Source organism: Podarcis pityusensis (assembly GCF_964106645.2).
Source record: "Podarcis pityusensis genome assembly, chromosome: 2".
Classification (NCBI taxonomy): Eukaryota; Metazoa; Chordata; class Lepidosauria; order Squamata; family Lacertidae; genus Podarcis; species Podarcis pityusensis.
Genome location: NC_138029.1, coordinates 108,118,815 through 108,137,259, shown reverse-complemented (window position 1 = coordinate 108,137,259; position 18,445 = coordinate 108,118,815). Strand labels below are relative to the sequence as shown.

The window sequence follows — 18,445 nt, the reverse complement described above, 5'->3', positions numbered from 1 at the left end:
ACTTTGGTCAACAAAACTTTGCCTGGAAAAGCTCAACATTTGTGTCCGGATTTTTCATTTTTCGAAATATTGCAACACTAGCACATCCTCTGCAGACAGAAGGTCCCAAATTTGATCCTAGGTCTCTCCAGGGAAAAGGATCAGGTAGCAAGCAATAAGAGAGGCCTCAGGGTGAGACTCTGGAGATCTGACCCAGGGATGGGGGAACCTGTGTGGAACTCCAGGTGTTGCTGGACTACAGCTGCCAATAATCCCTGACAGTTGACCTCAGCTAATGAGCGTTGGAGGCGATCAGCATCTGGAGGGCCACCAGAATGTGACATCTGCCACATTCTCATGAGCAACCGTGGTGTAATGCATTTCTCTGAGAATGCTGCTCTAGACCAGGCATCCCCAACCTTCAGCCCTCCAGATGTTTTGGACGACAATTCCCATCATCCCTGACCACTGGTCCTGTTAGCTAAGGATCATGGGAGTTGTAGGCCAAAACATCTGGAGGGCCGCAGGTTGGGTATGCCTGCTCTAGACCCACAGCAGAGGGTGGAGTGGGGCTTGTTATTTCACTCTATTTTTTCTTATTATCTCCTTTGACATTCCTCTCTCTCATTCTGAAAGCTCAGTTGAAGAAGAAGAAGAAGAAGAAGAAGAAGAAGAAGAAGAAGAAGAAGAAGAAGAAGAGTTTGGATTTGATATCCCGCTTTATCACTACCCTAAGGAATCTCAAAGCGGCTAACATTCTCCTTTCCCTTCCTCCCCCACAACAAACACTCTGTGAGGTGAGTGGGGCTGAGAGACTTCAAAGAAGTGTGACTAGCCCAAGGTCACCCAGCAGCTGCAGGTAGAGGAGCAGGGGAGCGAACCCAGTTCCCCAGATTACGAGACTACCGCGCTTAACCACTACACCACAGTGAATAAAACATTTGGAAGGCCGCGAGTTCCTCATCTCTTGCGTTCATAATACTGGGCTAAATGGACAAACCATCTAACCTAGCATAAAGCTTATGTGCAGTTCATCACTTTTACAGTGTTTTGTATGTGTTTATATCAATAATTTTTTTTACATTAAAAAAGCAGTTTTTGACACTTAAAAGGATTAGCATTAAAAATTTTTGACTGCTTTGTAAAATTTTAATTTTTAAAAAATCTAACCTTAAAAGAAGCTTGTGTGTGGCAGTGGCTACACAGGCATGACTGAGTTTATACTACTGCTCTGTCTCTTGAGTGGCTGGGGAAGCCCAGCCAGATGGACGGGGTATAAATAATAAATTATTTTATTATTATTATTATTATTATGAAGGTTGGACCATGTTCCACTCAGCCTCCTTTTCACTGATGGCTCCATGACATGTGGCCTTTTCAGCAAACAGGTAAAAATACTTGCTTTATGCTCCCAGGCTTCTAAATAAACATTTTAGGATGTCTTCGATCTTTTACGTCACTGCTATCCACAGTTTTTTATTCTGCTTTAGGTATTACAGTCGTACCTCGGACGTTGAACGGAATCTGTTCTGGAAGTCCATTCAACTTCCAAAATGTTTGACTTCCAAGGCGTGGCTTCCAATTGGCCGCAGGAGCTTCCTGCAGCCAATTGGAAGCCGCGGAAGCCCCACTGGATGTTCAGCTTCCAAAGAACATTCGCAAACCGGAACACTCACTTCCGGGTTTGCGGCATTCAGGAGCAAAAACATTTGACTGCTAAAGCGTTTGTCAACCAAGGTACAACTGTATATTTTCCATGTCACGGTTATAACATTGTACAGTCAGCTAGAAAACCTCACTGGTTGAGTGGTAAAAAAAATGTAGGAAATAAATAAGTAAAAACAGACCTGTGAGGGGTATGGCCTGGGGAGAATTCTGAGGGCCAGATAGGGGGACGCAGAGGGCTGCATTCAGCCTTGGAATCTGAGGCACTGTATACCTCTTACTACCAAGGACAGATGAGATATGACTCTTGATAATGGCCAGAATATGAACTTGCTGAGGTGGCTGAGCTGCTTGCTCTCAAGACAGAATGTCAACAAAGAAAGGGCAGGTGTCTGGTTCAATCCAGGAAAAATTCCTGCCCAAAAGTCTATACTAAGCCAGACAGGTTAATGGTCTGACTTAGCACAAAGTAGCTCCCTAAGTTTCCCTGGACCAACAGTATAAACCTGTGATGTATTTTTGTGTGACAGAGGCAAAGACACTGATCTGTATGGAACAGGTTTTTATTCAGGCGGAAACTGTGTTTTCCTACATCCACATGGGTTAAAAGGCCATTAAGGGAGAGCCCATCAGGGCTGAATTTCTTGTCGGAAGGGCAGAAGGTGTACGGTCTCACCAAGCTTTGCTCTGTGGCAGATAATGGACTACAACTCCCCATCAGCCCCAGCCAGCATGGCCAATGGTCAGGGGTGATGGAAGTTGTAGTCCACCAAACATCTGGAGGACCAAAGCCCCCCTCTATCCTTGCTCTTAACACAGGATGTATGAAGTAGGAGAACAAAAGCGCACAGAATAAATCCCCAACTTGGAGGCGGGGCGAGGCGGTCATTTTTTTCAGATACCCTCTTCCCACTTCGGAGGTTATTTGTGCCATGGATAGGGGTGGCTGGTGCAGAAGCGGCGGGGGTTCTTATCAGGAAAACGACATTTAAAAATTTGGACCAAGAGATTTTCAAGAACTAACAACCAGACAACAGTCGGGTCAGGCAAGTTGTGTCACATACAGACAAAGGAGGACGTAGGCTGGATTTAAAAAACAGTCTTACTTTATGGAGGAGCAAAAAAATGTCTTTCAGATCAGAATAGTGGTCACAGTGCAGATGGGAGTGCGGGTGGCATTTCTCAGCCCAGAATCCCTTCTCAACGGCTGCATGACGTGAGAGACAAGGTCAGGCCAAAAAAGCCCATCAGTGGCAGAGCAGGGATCTGTATACCCCTTCCCAGCAGACCTGCCAAAGCAAGCTTGATATTTTGGACGCATCGGAAGGGATGAAAGCACACATGGGAAAGCCACTGGAGATAAAGTCGTTCTTTCCTCCCTGCCTGCCTGCCAAGGCTCAGGAAGGCAAATATCCCTCCTAATCATCTTGCCAAGGGGCCGGGCCCATATCGGCTTCCACTGTCCTTTCACCATATAGAGGGTTGTGGGGCTCAAACCGCCCCGCCCCAGGTTCCTGGTGCAACTGGGAGAGATGCAAGAAGGAACAAGCTAGCATAGTTCTGAGTCAGGGTGTGGCTGTCGCAAGAGTTTGCTTGGGAGCCTGATCAAAACAGCAGCCAAAGTTACAGCACGCAAGTGTGCCGATAGCAGTCTCAGCTTAGGTTGGTCTGTTGCGCCAAGCAGGTGCCCTCGGAGCTGACCTCTCCAGGAGAAGGGAGAGGCTGCCCCTCAACCAAACAGCCCAATTACACAGCTCCCGACTGGTGCTTGTACTTCCTGTGCAGAATGAGCAAGTTCTTGCGCAGGAACATCTGCCCACAGTCGGCGCAGGTGTACGTCTCCTTCCCGCTGTGCATCTGCCAGTGCACGGCGAGACTGCGGCTGAACCAGAAGCTCTGCCCGCACAGCCCGCAAAGGTGGGGACTCTCCTGGCTGTGGGTTCTCCTGTGCCTGTTGAGGTTGGAGCTCGCGCTGCAGCGAAAGTCGCAGTCGGGGCATTTGAACGGCTTCTCCCCCGTGTGGATTCGCGTGTGGACGGTCCGGGCATGTTCAGAAGGGAAGCCTTTCCCGCAGTGAGTGCACAGAAAGGGCCTCCTCTTGTGTGCGTTCTCGTGTCTCACAAGCTGGTCTTGGTTCTCGAACAACAGGTGGCAGTAGCTGCACTCATACCTCGGCTCTGTTTCCTCTGATTTCCACTCCCTGGGAACACCCTCGTCCCGAGAAGCTGGGCTTTGGGGTTCTGCTGCCATCGGAGTCTGTGGTTCATCACTGCCTCTCTCCTTCTTGCAGATCTGCAGAGATGTGTTACCTGCTTCTCCCGACAGTGTCAGCTGCACTTTGGGCTGCTGATGGGCATTCTGGAGTTCATTTGCAGCTTGGGCTCTTTCGCAGCTCTGCAAAGGGCGTCTTTCAGGCAAGGGTGACAACTCCGGCAGGTCTTCTTGCCCAACAATATCAAGGGCATCGCAGTTTCCTGCCGTGCTACTCCCAGAGTCTGAGTTGCATTTGGGGGAAGCAGCTGTGTGTTGGTTCCTTTGAGGGCCGCTGCAAGTTTCTACCTCCTTGCAGGCCTCTGGGGAGCTGGGGTTCCATCTTGGCCACATCTCCATGTTCTGAAGAGATGCATTCTGGAGTTCATCTGCAGCTTGGGCTCTTTCACAACTCTGCACAGGGCTTCTTTCAGGCAAGGGTGACAACTCCTGCAGCTCTTCTTGCTCACCGATGACAACAACATCATATTCTCCTGACGTGCAACTCCCAGTTTCCGAGTTGCCTTTGCATTCCCTATCCAGCACTTTTTTTGGCCCCTTCTTGGATGGAGCAGTGGTCAACATCTCTAGTGTGGCACTTCTGATAGTCTCTGGTTCGGCTTTTAAGGAGAACGTTGTCTGGGATGGCAGGCAGAAGCTCCATTCTCCTGGTTCACAGTCCTTTGGGGAACTTCTGAGCAAACTGGAGGAAGCAGCTGTGTGTTGGTTCCTTTGAGGGCCGCTGCAAGTTTCTACCTCCTTGAAGGCCCCTGGGGAGCTGCGTTTCCATCTTGGCATCTCCTCCATGTTCTGAAGAGACGCATTCTGGAGTTCATCTGCAGCTTGGGCTCTTTCACAACTCTGCAAAGGGCTTCTTTCAGCCAAGGGTGACAACTCCTGCAGGTCTTCTTGCCCACCGATGACAACAACATCATATTCTCCTGACGTGCAACTCCCAGTTTCCGAGTTGCCTATGGGGGAAGCAGCTGTGTGTTGGTTCCTTTGAGGGCCGCTGCAAGTTTCTACCTCCTTGCAGGCCTCTGGGGAGCTGGGGTTCCATCTTGGCCACATCTCCATGTTCTGAAGAGACGCATTCTGGAGTTCATCTGCAGGTTGGGTTCTTTCGCAACTCTGCAAAGGGCTTCTTTCAGGCAAGGGTGACCACTCCGGCAGGTCTTCTTGCCCACCGATATCACGGGCATCGTAGTTTACTGCCGTGCTACTCCCAGAGTCTGAGTTGCATTTGGGGGAAGCAGCTGTGTCTTCTTCCCCTCTGATGGAAACAGCATCATATTCTCCTGACGTGCAACTCCCAGTTTCTGAGTTGCCTATGGGGGAAGCAGCTGTGTGTTGGTTCCTTTGAGGGCCGCTGCAAGTTTCTACCTCCTTGCAGGCCTCTGGGGAGCTGGGGTTCCATCTTGGCCACATCTCCATGTTCTGAAGAGACGCATTCTGGAGTTCATCTGCAGCTTGGGTTCTTTCACAACTCTGCACAGGGCTTCTTTCAGGCAAGGGTGACGATGGTGGCAGGTCTTCTTGCCCACCGATGGAAACAGCATCATATTCTCCTGATGTGCAACTCCCAGTTTCCAAGTTGCCTATGGGGGAAGCAGCTGTGTGTTGGTTCCTTTGAGGGCTGCTGCAAGTTTCTACCTCCTTGCAGGCCCCTGGGGAGCTGGGGTTCCATCTTGGCCACAACTCCATCTTCTGAAGAGATGCATTCTGGAGTTCATCTGCAGGTTGAGCTCTTTCACAACTCTGCAAGGGGCTTCTTTCAGCCAAGGGTGACAACTCCTGCAGGTCTTCTTGCCCACCGATGGAAACAGCATCATATTCTCCTGATGTGCAACTCCCAGTTTCTGAGTTGCCTATGGGGGAAGCAGCTGTGTGTTGGTTCCTTTGAGGGCCGCTGCAAGTTTCTACCTCCTTGCAGGCCTCTGGGGAGCTGGGGTTCCATCTTGGCCACATCTCCATGTTCTGAAGAGACGCATTCTGGAGTTCATCTGCAGCTTGGGTTCTTTCGCAACTCTGCAAAGGGCTTCTTTCAGGCAAGGGTGACCACTCCGGCAGGTCTTCTTGCCCACCGATATCACGGGCATCGTAGTTTACTGCCGTGCTACTCCCAGAGTCTGAGTTGCATTTGGGGGAAGCAGCTGTGTCTTCTTCCCCTCTGATGGAAACAGCATCATATTCTCCTGACGTGCAACTCCCAGTTTCTGAGTTGCCTTCGGATTCCCTTTCCAGCCCTTCCCTTGGCCCCTTCTTCAATGCAGCAGTGGTCAGCATCTCTAGTGTGGCACTTCTGATAGTCTCTGGTTCGGATTTTGTGGAGAACGTTGTCTGGGATGGCAGGCAGAAGCTCAGTTCTGCTGGTTCACAGCCCTTTGGGGAACTTCTGAGCAAACTGGAGGATGTAGCTGTGTGTTGGTTCCTTTGAGGGCCACAGAAAGTTTCTACCTCCTTGCAGGCCTCTGGGGAGCTGCGTTTCCATCTTGGCCACATCTCCATCTTCTGAAGAGACGCATTCTGGAGTTCATCTGCAGGTTGAGTTCTTTCGCAACTCTGCAAAGGGCTTCTTTCAGCCAAGGGTGACAACTCCTGCAGGTCTTCTTGCCCACCGATGGAAACAGCATCATATTCTCCTGATGTGCAACTCCCAGTTTCCGAGTTGCCTATGGGGGAAGCAGCTGTGTGTTGGTTCCTTTGAGGGCCGCTGCAAGTTTCTACCTCCTTGCAGGCCCCTGGGGAGCTGGGTTCCCATCTTGGCATCTCCTCCATGTTCTGAAGAGACGCATTCTGGAGTTCATCTGCAGGTTTGGCTCTTTCGCAGCTCTGCAAAGGGCTTCTTTCAGGCAAGGGTGACAACTCCTGCAGGTCTTCTTGCCCACCGATGACAACAACATCATATTCTCCTGACGTGCAACTCCCAGTTTCTGAGTTGCCTTCGGATTCCCTTTCCAGCCCTTCCCTTGGCCCCTTCTTCAGTGCAGCAGTGGTCAACATCTCTAGTGCAGCACTTCTGATATTCTCCGGTTCGGATTTTGTGGAGAACGTTGCCTGGGGTGGCAGGCAGAAGCTCCATTCTCCTGGTTCACAGTCCTTTGGGGAACTTCTGAGCAAACTGGAGGAAGCAGCTGTGTGTTGGTTCCTTTGAGGGCCGCTGCAAGTTTCTACCTCCTTGCAGGCCCCTGGGGAGCTGCGTTTCCATCTTGGCATCTCCTCCATGTTCTGAAGAGACGCATTCTGGAGTCCATCTGCAACTTGGGCTCTTTTACAACTCTGCAGAGGGCTTCTTTCAGGCAAGGGTGACAACTCCTGCAGGTCTTCTTGCCCACCGATGGAAACAGCATCATATTCTCCTGACGTGCAACTCCCAGAGTCTGAGTAGCCTTTGGGGGAAGCAGCTGTGTGTTGGTTCCTTTGAGGGCCACTGCAAGTTTCTACCTCCTTGCAGGCCTCTGGGGAGCTGGGGTTCCATCTTGGCCACATCTCCATGTTCTGAAGAGACGCATTCTGGAGTTCATCTGCAGCTTGGGTTCTTTCGCAACTCTGCAAAGGGCTTCTTTCAGGCAAGGGTGACCACTCCGGCAGGTCTTCTTGCCCACCGATATCACGGGCATCGTAGTTTACTGCCGTGCTACTCCCAGAGTCTGAGTTGCATTTGGGGGAAGCAGCTGTGTCTTCTTCCCCTCTGATGGAAAAAGCATCATATTCTCCTGACGTGCAACTCCCAGTTTCTGAGTTGCCTTCGGATTCCCTTTCCAGCCCTTCCCTTGGCCCCTTCTTCAATGCAGCAGTAGTCAGCATCTCTAGTGTGGCACTTCTGATAGTCTCTGGTTCGGATTTTGTGGAGAACGTTGTCTGGGATGGCAGGCAGAAGCTCAGTTCTGCTGGTTCACAGCCCTTTGGGGAACCTCTGAGCAAAGTGGAGGATGTAGCTGTGTGTTGGTTCCTTTGAGGGCCACTGCAAGTTTCTACCTCCTTGCAGGCCTCTGGGGAGCTGCGTTTCCATCTTGGCCACATCTCCATCTTCTGAAGAGACGCATTCTGGAGTTCATCTGCAGGTTGAGTTCTTTCGCAACTCTGCAAAGGGCTTCTTTCAGCCAAGGGTGACAACTCCTGCAGGTCTTCTTGCCCACTGATGGAAACAGCATCATATTCTCCTGACGTGCAACTCCCAGAGTCTGAGTTGCCTTTGGGGGAAGCAGCTGTGTGTTGGTTCCTTTGAGGGCCGCTGCAAGTTTCTACCTCCTTGCAGGCCTCTGGGGAGCTGGGTTCCCATCTTGGCATCTCCTCCATGTTCTGAAGAGACGCATTCTGGAGTTCATCTGCAGCTTGGGCTCTTTCGCAGCTCTGCAAAGGGCTTCTTTCAGGCAAGGGTGACAACTCCTGCAGGTCTTCTTGCCCACCGATGGCAACAGCATCATATTCTCCTGACGTGCAACTCCCAGTTTCCAAGTTGCCTTTGGATTCCCTTTCCAGCCCTTCCCTTGGCCCCTTCTTCAATGCAGCAGTGGCCAACATCTCTAGTGCAGCACTTCTGATAGTCTCTGGTTTGGATTTTGTGGAGAACGTTGCCTGGGATGGCAAGCAGAAGCTGTGCTCTGCTGGTTCGCAGCCCTTTGGGGAACTTCTGAGCAAACTGGAGGAAGCAGCTGTGTCTTGGTTACTTTGAGGGCCAGGGCCACTGCAGGTTTTTACCTTCTTGCAGGCCTGCAGGAGGCTGGGTTTCCTTCTTCTCCCTTCCTGCTGACAGAAGCAGGATCTGGCCTGCTTACCAACTAGCTGCACCTTTTGCTTAGATCTCCTCCTTAACATCATGGTCTGTGATCTCAACTGCCACTTGACACAGGCTGTTTTCTGCTTGTTACCCTGGAGACGGGCCCTTTTGGAACAGTGTCTTTGATGAACCTGCTGACCTTTGCTGTGGTCGTCTTGCATGTAACGCACAATAACACGGTCTTTTCCTGATAGCTTTCTCTTAGATTCCACTGGCTGGCTGACAGAGACGTTCTCTTCTCTGCAGTTGTGTAAGGAGTTTTGCTGGGATTGTTCGGATAATTCCACTTGCACCTGAACATGCGTTCCTCCCTGCTCAGAAACATCCAGAATCTCCATGTCAGACGCTTCTGCCAACGCCAGAGACTGTGTGTTTTCTTCCTCAGTGTCCTGTAAAATGTTTCTTTCTACTGTGCTTGATGCTGTCGGTGGCTCAGTGTTTACAGGTAGCTCTCCCTGATTCTTCTCCTCAGGGTGGACGCCATTTGCAGAATTCAAAATGGCACCTTCCCCCTCAGCCCTGAGGAGCTTTTTATGGCATTTCTTGTTCAGCTGGGTTTTTTCATGTCTCTTCAGATGCCACATCTCAACAAACCCTTTCCCACACACACATTTGAAGGGCTTTTCTGCCAAGTGGGTCTTTTGATGCCTGGTGAGGTGATATTTGTAATCAAAGCGTTTCCCACATTTAAAGCATCGCCATGGTGCTTTCCTTCTGTGAGGATTCCCACGCTTCAGGGAGCGGGGATTGTCTGTGGTCACTTTTTGGTCAGCGTTTGAGCGTTTAGAGAGCTTTTTCCTCACATGGCCTCTCTGGTGGGAAGCAAGGTAGTTCTTCTGATAGAAGCTTTTCCCACACTCCAAACATTGGTAAGGCTTCTTTTTCCTCCTGTGGATTCTCTCGTGATCGACGAGCAAACTTTTTGTTCTTGTGTGCTCCCCGCAATACTGGCATTTGTAGACTTTGCCCTCCGTGTAGGTTTTTAGGTGCTTGGAAAGGCATAAGCTACGAGCCACGCTGCGAGTGACAACACCGTCCCTCAGGTCTGTATGGGGCTGCAGTTCTGTGTGGATTCTTTCAGATACAGAGAGACTACTCTTCAACCTGGGCCTTCCGACAGGTTTATGTTTTTTGTGGGTTGCCTTGTGTTGGAGAAGGTTGTCCTTTTGAGAGAAACGTTTCACACAGTAGGGGCATTTATAGGATCTCCCTCTTCTGTGGAGTTTCTCGTGGTTAGTGAGAGGACCCCTTCCACTCAGGCATTTCCCACAGTACTGGCATTTATAGACCCGTTCCCCGCCTGGAGTTCTTGGGTGCTGGGAAAGGTTAAAAGCATTTGTGACTTTCCCCTCGTCCATCGGGACTGCAGAGAGATTTTCTGCCGTGTGGAAGATTCTGGAAGGAGAGGGGGTATAGTTGGCGTTCATTCTCACGGGGCGCTCGCAGGCTGCCTTCCTCCAGTGGGTCGCCTCATGCTGGAGAAAACTGTACTTATGAAGGAAGCTTTTCTGACACTGGGAACATTTGTAGGGCATCTCTTCCCTGTGGATTCTCTCATGATCAACGAGCAAACTTTTGGTCCGCATACATCTCCCACAAAACTGGCACTTGTAGAGATTTTGGGGCATCCCCTGCTGTCTATCAGTGCCAAGACCCGATAAGAAAGTTCCCTCAGAGGCTGCAGGAGGTCTCTTCTCAGGAGCATCAGGGAAAATGGCCGCCCTCTCTTCTCTCTCTCCCTTGGGAGGGCTGCCCTCCCTCTCCCTCATGTGGATTTTCTGGTGTCTGTCAAGGTGCTCCTTTCGGGTGAAGGCTTTCTCACATTCGGGGCATCGATAGGGCCGCTCTGCCGTATGGCTATTCAGGTGCGCTGTCAGGGTGCGCTTCCGCTGGAAGCACATCCCACACTCGGAGCATTTAAAAGGCCTTTCTCGCAGGTAGGCCTTGAGGTGCTTCCTTGGGCTGGGGTGTTTGTAACCCCTCTCTTCCGCGTGGCCTCTCTGGTGACTGGCAAAGGCCTTTTTGGCTGTGAACCTTTCCCCACAGGAAGAACATTTATAGGGGCACTCGCCAGAATGAGTTTTCTGGTGTCTGAGGAGGGATGCTTTTGTTCTGAAGGCCTGGCCGCAGTCCAGGCAGGTCCTCTGAGGCTCCCTTCTGGAAGCCTTCTTTTTGGCTGTGGACGGAGCAACGTCGCCGACTTCTGTCGCGCTACACTTTATCTTCCCCAGCTGGGCCCGTGGGGGCTTCTTCAGCTGAGGCCTATTCTTGGAGGCTTCCGTTTGCTTCACGCCCTGGCATCCATTCCCCTTGAAGATGTCCAGTATGCTTCTACGAAGGATCGTCAGCTTGCGACCTCCACGTGGCCGTTTCTGTTCTTCAGCTTCACTTTCTTGCTCATCCTCTGCAGGGAACAGAAGGGAGAAGGATATACAAAAATGGGATTGTTGTGAGAGCAGAGAAAAAGCCATCCAGGCCAACAGCTGCCGCCACATCTCATGGCAGTCAATTTCACAAATTATGCACTGCGTGAAATAATTTTGTGCGTCTCGATGACAACCAATTCCGTTGGGGGTCCCATGCATAAAAACACTATGTGCTAGTAAGGGGAGTGGGGAGAAAACACTCGCTATTCACTTCCTTTCCCCGCAGGCAGGCGGCCTGAAAAATCTCTAAAACTGCTCCTTTATTCCATCCAGTCAAGACTTCTTTCCTCCCTCCATTTCTGACTTATTCTTCCTGGCCTTTAAAATGCTTCTTCCCTTCTTTCTATGTAATTTGCAGAAAAGGCAATATTTTATTTGGTAAAAATATTTTTTTATTTTGCTTTCTTCTTTGGGGAAGAGAAGAAGTTTTTTTCCAGCAGATGTCCAACAACAGAAGGGTAAGTTGCCAAACATATGGCAGTGTGGCATAATGGTTAGAGTGTTGGGCTATGACCTGGGAGAGCAGGGTTCGAATCCCCAGTCAGCCAGGAAGCTCGCTGGATGACCTTGGGCCAGTCACCATCTCTTAGCCTAACCCAACCTCACAGGGTTATTGTGAGGATAAAACGGGGAAGGGAACCATGCACACCACCTTGAGCTCCTTGGAAGATAAAGGTGGTATATAAATGCAATTAATTAATGAATATGTGCATGTTTGTACAGAAAGGAATTACCGTATTTTTTGCTCTATAAGACTCACTTTCCCCCTCCTAAAAAATAAGGGGAAATGTGTGTGTGTCTTATGGAGCGAATGCAGGCTGCGCAGCTATCCCAGAAGCCAGAACAGCAAGAGGGATTGCTGCTTTGACTGCGCAGCGATCCCTCTTAATGTTCTGGCTTCTGAGATTCAAATTTTTTTTCCTTGTTTTCCTCCTCCAAAAACTTGTGGTCTGGTGCGTCTTATAGAGCGAAAAATACAGTACTTTCACTTGCTATCCAAAACAGTATCTGTTTTGGTCTCTTGCACTAAAAATAAAAATCCTCAGTATACTTATTTGAGAGTAGCCCTGCCAGATCCAGTGGGTTGTATTCAATGTAATATTAAGACAGGGCACAAGGATTTCAGCTAGCAGAATGGTACTTCTCCTACCCCGAATGTCCCCTATGTCTGTTCTAGGGGTATCGGGCCCCCGCCCAAACACTCCAGAATAGATTTGGGGAGGAGCGCATGCAGGGCAAGGAAAGGGAGGAAGCCCCACTGTGCCAGCAGTAATGTTTATGTTAACAGAATGAGCAAGTGGAATACAGTGGTGCCCCACAAGACGAATGCCTCGCAAGACGGAAAACTCGCTAGACGAAAGAGTTTTCCGTTTTGGGGGTGCTTCGCAAAACGAATTTCCTATGGGCTTGCTTCGCAAGACGACAATGTCTTGCGAGTTCCTGCTGGTTTTTTTCCCTTCCCCCCCTTTTTCTAAGCCGCTAAACTGCTTATCAGCTGATCCGATCAGCAGATAAGCCGCTAAAAGCCGCTAAAAGCCGCTAATAGCGCTAATCCATCAATGGGCTTGCTTCGCAAGACGAAAAAACCGCTAGACGAAGAGAATCACAGAACAGATTCTTTTCGTCTTGCGAGGCACCACTGTACTTGAAAAACAAACAAGGACACAGGAACATAGACTAAGAATTACCATAATCTATCTGGAAAAAGTTTATAAAAATGATGCATGGTTGGGAGAAAGTGGATAGGACAAAGTCCTGCCCCCTCCCACCCAGGGCCAAATATAGGTTTGATGAGCCCCTAAGCTACTGAAGGTAATGGGGCCCTTTATATGTCCAGCTCTCCTTTGTCAACAACAAATTGTCACTGTTTTTTGTGTTGAATATATGCTATTGGTTAATTTATAGACCTAATAGGTATCTAAAACCATTTGTACATGTTGCCCTGCAACCAGTCCATGCAGAATGTAGACACCCTATATATAGAAATGAGCAAACCAGTGATATTTTAGGGAGCAGGCTAGCAGGCGGGGCCCATGACTTACATCCTAGGAGCCTACACAACATAAAACACTGTTGCTGTATGTAGGTCTTCTTTTATTTGTTTTTTATCTTATATTTTGGAAATGTACATCCAGTTTTTCCCCCCTTTAATTTTTTGGGGGGGGCCCAAGAGAGTGGGGCCCTAAGCTATAGCTTGTTTAGCTTATATGTAAATCCGGCACTGGACGCAAGAGAAGTGCCTCTTTAGGACTCGCCATATTTTCATGGTTGTACATTGCTTTAAACTGTTTCCATCAACATGGTGCTTAAATGGTTGTAACATGCCCCAGGAAGGCTGGATAATAAGTTGAAATAATAAAATCCATCCATGCCCCCTTAGGAAGAAATGGTGGGATCTGGAGCACGGCCAAATGGTGGTAGCCTCTCCTTCCTTGGAGGTTTTTAAGCAGAGGTCGGGTGGCCATCTGCCATGGATGCTTTAGCTGAGATTCCTGCATTGCAGGGGTCAGACTGGATGACCCTCAGGGTCCCCTTCCAAATCGAAAGTTCTGGGATTCTATGGTGTTCCGTAGGAGCTGTCTAAACAAAGGGCTTCCCTACACCAGGGGTCAGCAACCTTTTTTCAGCCGTGGGCCAGTCCACCGTCCCTCAGACCATCTGGTGGGCCGGACTATATTGGGGGGTGGTGAATGAATCCCTATGCCCCACAAATAACCCAGAGATGCCTTTTAAATAAAAGCACACATTCTACTCATGTAAAAGCACCAGGCAGGCCCCACAAATAACCCAGAGGTGCATTTTAAATAAAAGCACACATTCTACTCATGTAAAAACACGCTGATTACTGGACCGTCCGCGGGCCAGATTGAGAAGGCGATTGGGCCACATCCGGCCCCCGGGCCTTAGGTTGCCTACCCCTGCTCTAGACAATCCTGACCTGAGCTTTCGGATGTACTGTTGTATTTCACCGGGCTTCTGTACAGATCCCACCACATCCCTGCCTTCGGCCATCGCTTCAGCGTCGGTTTCACCGGGCCTTCCTCTGCACTCTCCTCAGAGCTCTGGAGATCTGGGACCCAAGCGTCTTCCCCTCGATCCAGCCGGCTGAGCAGTTCGGAGCCTTGGGCAGGGAACGTGCCTGAGGTGGGCACAAAGAGGAAGACAGAGTTGAGCAGAGTACATGTGTGTGAGAGAGAGAGCGAGCAGGGGGACCTTCAATGAAGGGCAAATAAAATATGAAGTCTGACAGCAGCTCTACGAACCTGACTGCAGCCACTGCCTGAGGGACCTCCCATCTCCCCTCCAGCTGCTGGATCTGTGGCCTCTACTGGCTCTCCAGACCAGGACCTGCTTGCAGCTGTGAAAGCAGGGCAGAGACCAGGACCCTGGGCAGGCAAACAGCACTGGAAACACCTGAAGCCCCAGCTAGGTGCGCATCAGTTGCTGGGGAAGCTCTATAAAGCCTGCAAACCCTGGTAGCAGGAACATCCCTTTGATGGTGGAACAAGGGTGTTGTAATAATACAACAAAACAACAAACTGGCTTATAAGTATAAAACCAAATTTACTAGAATAATAGCTAGAATAGAGATAGACTTATAACCATTCAAACAACAACCATCCTAAGGTGCCATGTGCAAAACAAAGCCTGGAGATACTGTAAACATGGAGTGGATAAATGTACAACTCTATCTTAACAAGGGACGCGGGTGGCACTGTGGGTTAAACCACAGAGCCTAGGGCTTGCCAATCAGAAGGTCGGCGGTTTGAATCCCCATGACTGGGTGAGCTCCCGTTCCTCAGTCCCTGCTCCTGCCAACCTAGCAGTTCGTAAGCACATCAAAGTGCAAGCAGATAAATACATGCGCTGCTCTGGTTTGCCAGAAGCGGCTTAGTCATGCCAGCCAAATGACTCGGAAGCTGTACGCCGGCTCCCTCGGCCAATAAAGCGAGATGAGCACCGCAACCCCAGAGTTGGCCACGACTGGACCTAATGGTCAGGGGTCCCTTTACCTTTTTATCTTAACAAATTACATGTGCAGTAAACGTAAGTCCAATCACAGAACAGCAACCCCGTGCTGCCACAACGGCAAGGGTAGCACACTGGAGAATATGAAAACGTTTTTCAACGCTGTTTTTCAAAGATTGAACTGGATGAGATGTTCTTCAATGGGTCTTGAGTTGGAAACACAAAGCCGTATGCGTGTTGTATTATTATTACTATCACCACATTTGATACTTTGTGTATATACAGAACAAGGGTGTTGGCCAGGCGCCTATGGTTTTAATGGGGATGGGGTTTTCGCTTGGGTGCGTGTTGTTTATTTGGGGCGGGGTTGTTTCAAATTGGTCTTTCCCAGCCCCAAACCTGGACACATTGGGGCAATGCCTGCTCCAGATTTTGGCAGTCTCTTGGGCGACTTCCTCCATGGGCTGCAGCTGCAGGGCTAGGGGACTCTTGTCGATGTTGACATTTCCATTCCACCTTAAGGAGCCGATGTGTGGAACTGTTGTGGGTCACATGTCTGTTTACATTCCAGCAAGGCTTGCTGGGAACTTCCATTGTGTATAGTTTTTGCTTTTTCCTGTTCTCTCTGAGATGACGAGAGAGACAACATGTTTCTTTGTCCTGATTTATGATTAATAAATCTGTAGTTGTAGTATGCTTCCACAAGCCTCACGCCTATTCTGTGTGCGCAGTTTGATCTGCTGATAGTGTGCCCTGGCTCAGAAGCCCGGGTGGCTGATTTACGTTGGAGCTGAGGTGATGGTCTTCACAGCGGGACAGCTGGAAGGAGACAGCCCAGCAAGGGCTAGCCAGCTGGCCTCCCGTCCCTCTGCATGCTATCAGTGGGGTGAGGCCCCTCAGCAGCTGCCAACCTGTGATGCCAGCCCTGTGCCAGCAGGAACTAATTCTGGGATCTTTCATGTGCCAGCAGCAAACTCTGCTGTTGAGCGACTGCAGGTTTCGCGTAGAGGAGAGAGGAAAAATGCTCAACAACCTCATGAAACTCATGAAACAATTTGAGAGACGAGCCAGTGACTCGTGCCGCCATTATTTAATCTGGAGTGGACTGATTTTGTGACTTATATATTTGTTAAAGAATCCTTACCGAGGGAGGCCATAGAGCTACAGCTCTCCTGCAGGGCGTTCCTGCACAAGGCTCTCTGGCGACGTCCCGCAAGCAGACACGGCCCTTCGCTGGAGCGCACGGTCACCTCTACCAAGGCTTCAGGTACCTGGAACAGGAGGAATGGGAAAAAAGAAAGACCTTCACTCAGAGTCTGCATGATAGCTTATGAGAGACAGTGTAGTGTAGTGGTTAGGGCAAGGTTCGGGGTGGGTGGGGAAATGGGTTGGTTCAAACCCCCATGTGGCCATGAAGCTCTTGGGCAATTGTGGTAGCAAAGGTATCGGTGGATCTTAAACTTATACAACAGAAAATAATATTTAGACTCCATTACATTTACATAGAAAAGGACAGTCAAATGCAACTCTTTGTTGGAGATGTGATAAGGATAATGCCTCTTTGAAACAGATGTTCTTACAGTGTCCAGCTCTCACTAAGTTTTGGGAGAAAGTGTTAAACTGTATAAATTTGACAGTACAGAAAATTTAAAAAAAAATTCAGAGGAAAGTATTCTTTTGAATTATATACCTATTATATGGAAGTAGACAACTGAACAATGAAAATGGATTCTGTGCGCCCTAACTACAACCCAGAGACTGGTAATTGATAAACTGGAAGAACAAAAATATGCTCCCCTGTAATAATCAATGGACTGAAGACATGACAGCACTCACAACATATGAGTGGCTTGCTTATTGAGGCACACTTTGTCTGGATAAATATATTGATATGTGAAATGAGTTTATACAGATCACAGTAGATTATTAATAATCATATATGTATTAGCGCATATAAGAATCATAAATATATATATATTTATATATGCACATACATGCATATATTACTTTTTCACTTCATTTTGTATAACTGAAAAAAAACTTAAAATATTTAAAAAACAGATAATGCCAGGGTAATACTTCAAGATTAAATAACATAATGTAATAATAATTACAGGGCACACTTGTTCTTAAACTGTACCACATATATTTTTATTGGCTCAGGTAAAGATGCATACAGCATTTCTTTTAACAAAACTCCCTGGCTTTTGCCAAAGGCAACGCTGTTTCTCAACTGCAGGAGTGTAATACAACAAGTGTGGTCTGGAAATCTGAGAGATCTGCAGTAGATCAGCAAAGATTCTGACTCCCTCTTTTTTATATATAACAATAGCAAACAACAAACAGTCTCATTCCCCCTTCTGAATTATGCTACCAAGATTTTTAAAACCTTTTTTGGGGGGGTGGGGGAGCACAGGAGTAGATCTTAATGTGAGAGAACTCAGAGCTGAAGACCGCTCTCAATTTAGGGGAAAAGACAGTGAAGTACAGAACATGTAACCAACCTTTAGAGTGGTAATGGGGAGTCAGCCCAGCCTACTTTTCAGGGCTGTTGTGAGAATGAAATGGCACAGGGTGGGAGAAAGCCAGGTTAGATTTAGAATGCAGCCATAACCAAACCAAGAACTCATTAGGTGGCCATAGGAAAAAAGCATTGTTTGCTCAGCATCAATCCCTTAACTTCAGAATATGGCAGATCACGCTGGCCCATCTTAAAGGAACATGGCATGAAGCATTTTAGTACCTCAGATACAATACAGTGCTGCTCTTCCCCTTAACACCTGAATCCATTTTGACCTGATGCACTCTTGGCCTGGCCCCCACCCCCACTGTCACCACACCTGTCCCCAGGGCAAACTTTCTCTCTCCCCCCATCTTTCACCCGCCCCACCAGAAACCCCCAAATCTCCCCTACTTGAGCCATCTTCGCCATTTCTCTTCCTCCGTCAGGAGTTTGGGATGATCCCGAATCGAGCAAGAGCTGGCTGAGTCAAAAAAAGATTATTTTCTTCTCCGCAGCCTGTGGAGAAGCAAGAAGGATATTTTCAGAAAAGGCTTTCCTCCCTTGATGGTTCCAAGTGAGGAGACCCCACAAGTCAGATTTCTATCCCTCCATACCCTAAAATCTTGCTGGTTCAGGGTGCCGGTTATAATAATAATAATATTATAGCCAAGTGAAGTCCTTTGAAGATGCTTTTTTGCATCTCAAGACCCAACTAAAAGGCATCAGTTAAAATCTGCATACAGGCGCATCAGCTACAAATCCAAATGCTTCCCTTTCCACACCCCCTCTCCCTTCAGTCTCACCCTCCCGATTTTCACCCATAAGAACGCCCTCCTAAATTGAACTAATTGATCTGGGCAGAGTTAGAATCAT

General features: G+C 48.8%; 1 protein-coding gene across 2 annotated transcripts; it reads right to left on the bottom strand.

Moving 5' to 3' along the window:
* Positions 1-2,229: 2,229 nt before the first annotated feature.
* Positions 2,230-18,076, bottom strand: LOC308469311 (uncharacterized protein). 2 transcript variants are annotated; one of them, XM_080991539.1, is made up of 4 exons: positions 17,984-18,076; positions 16,214-16,340; positions 14,039-14,239; positions 2,230-11,078 (listed from the first exon to the last, which is right to left on the bottom strand). In XM_080991539.1, exons 1-4 carry the CDS (start codon positions 17,999-18,001, stop codon positions 3,391-3,393), a joined length of 8,034 nt encoding a protein of 2,677 aa, XP_080847665.1. In that variant the 5' UTR covers positions 18,002-18,076; the 3' UTR covers positions 2,230-3,390. The 2 variants fall into 2 exon arrangements, with proteins under 2 accessions (XP_080847665.1, XP_080847664.1); XM_080991538.1 differs by lacking the exon at positions 17,984-18,076 and having other exon boundaries at positions 16,214-16,424.
* Positions 18,077-18,445: the final 369 nt, after the last annotated feature.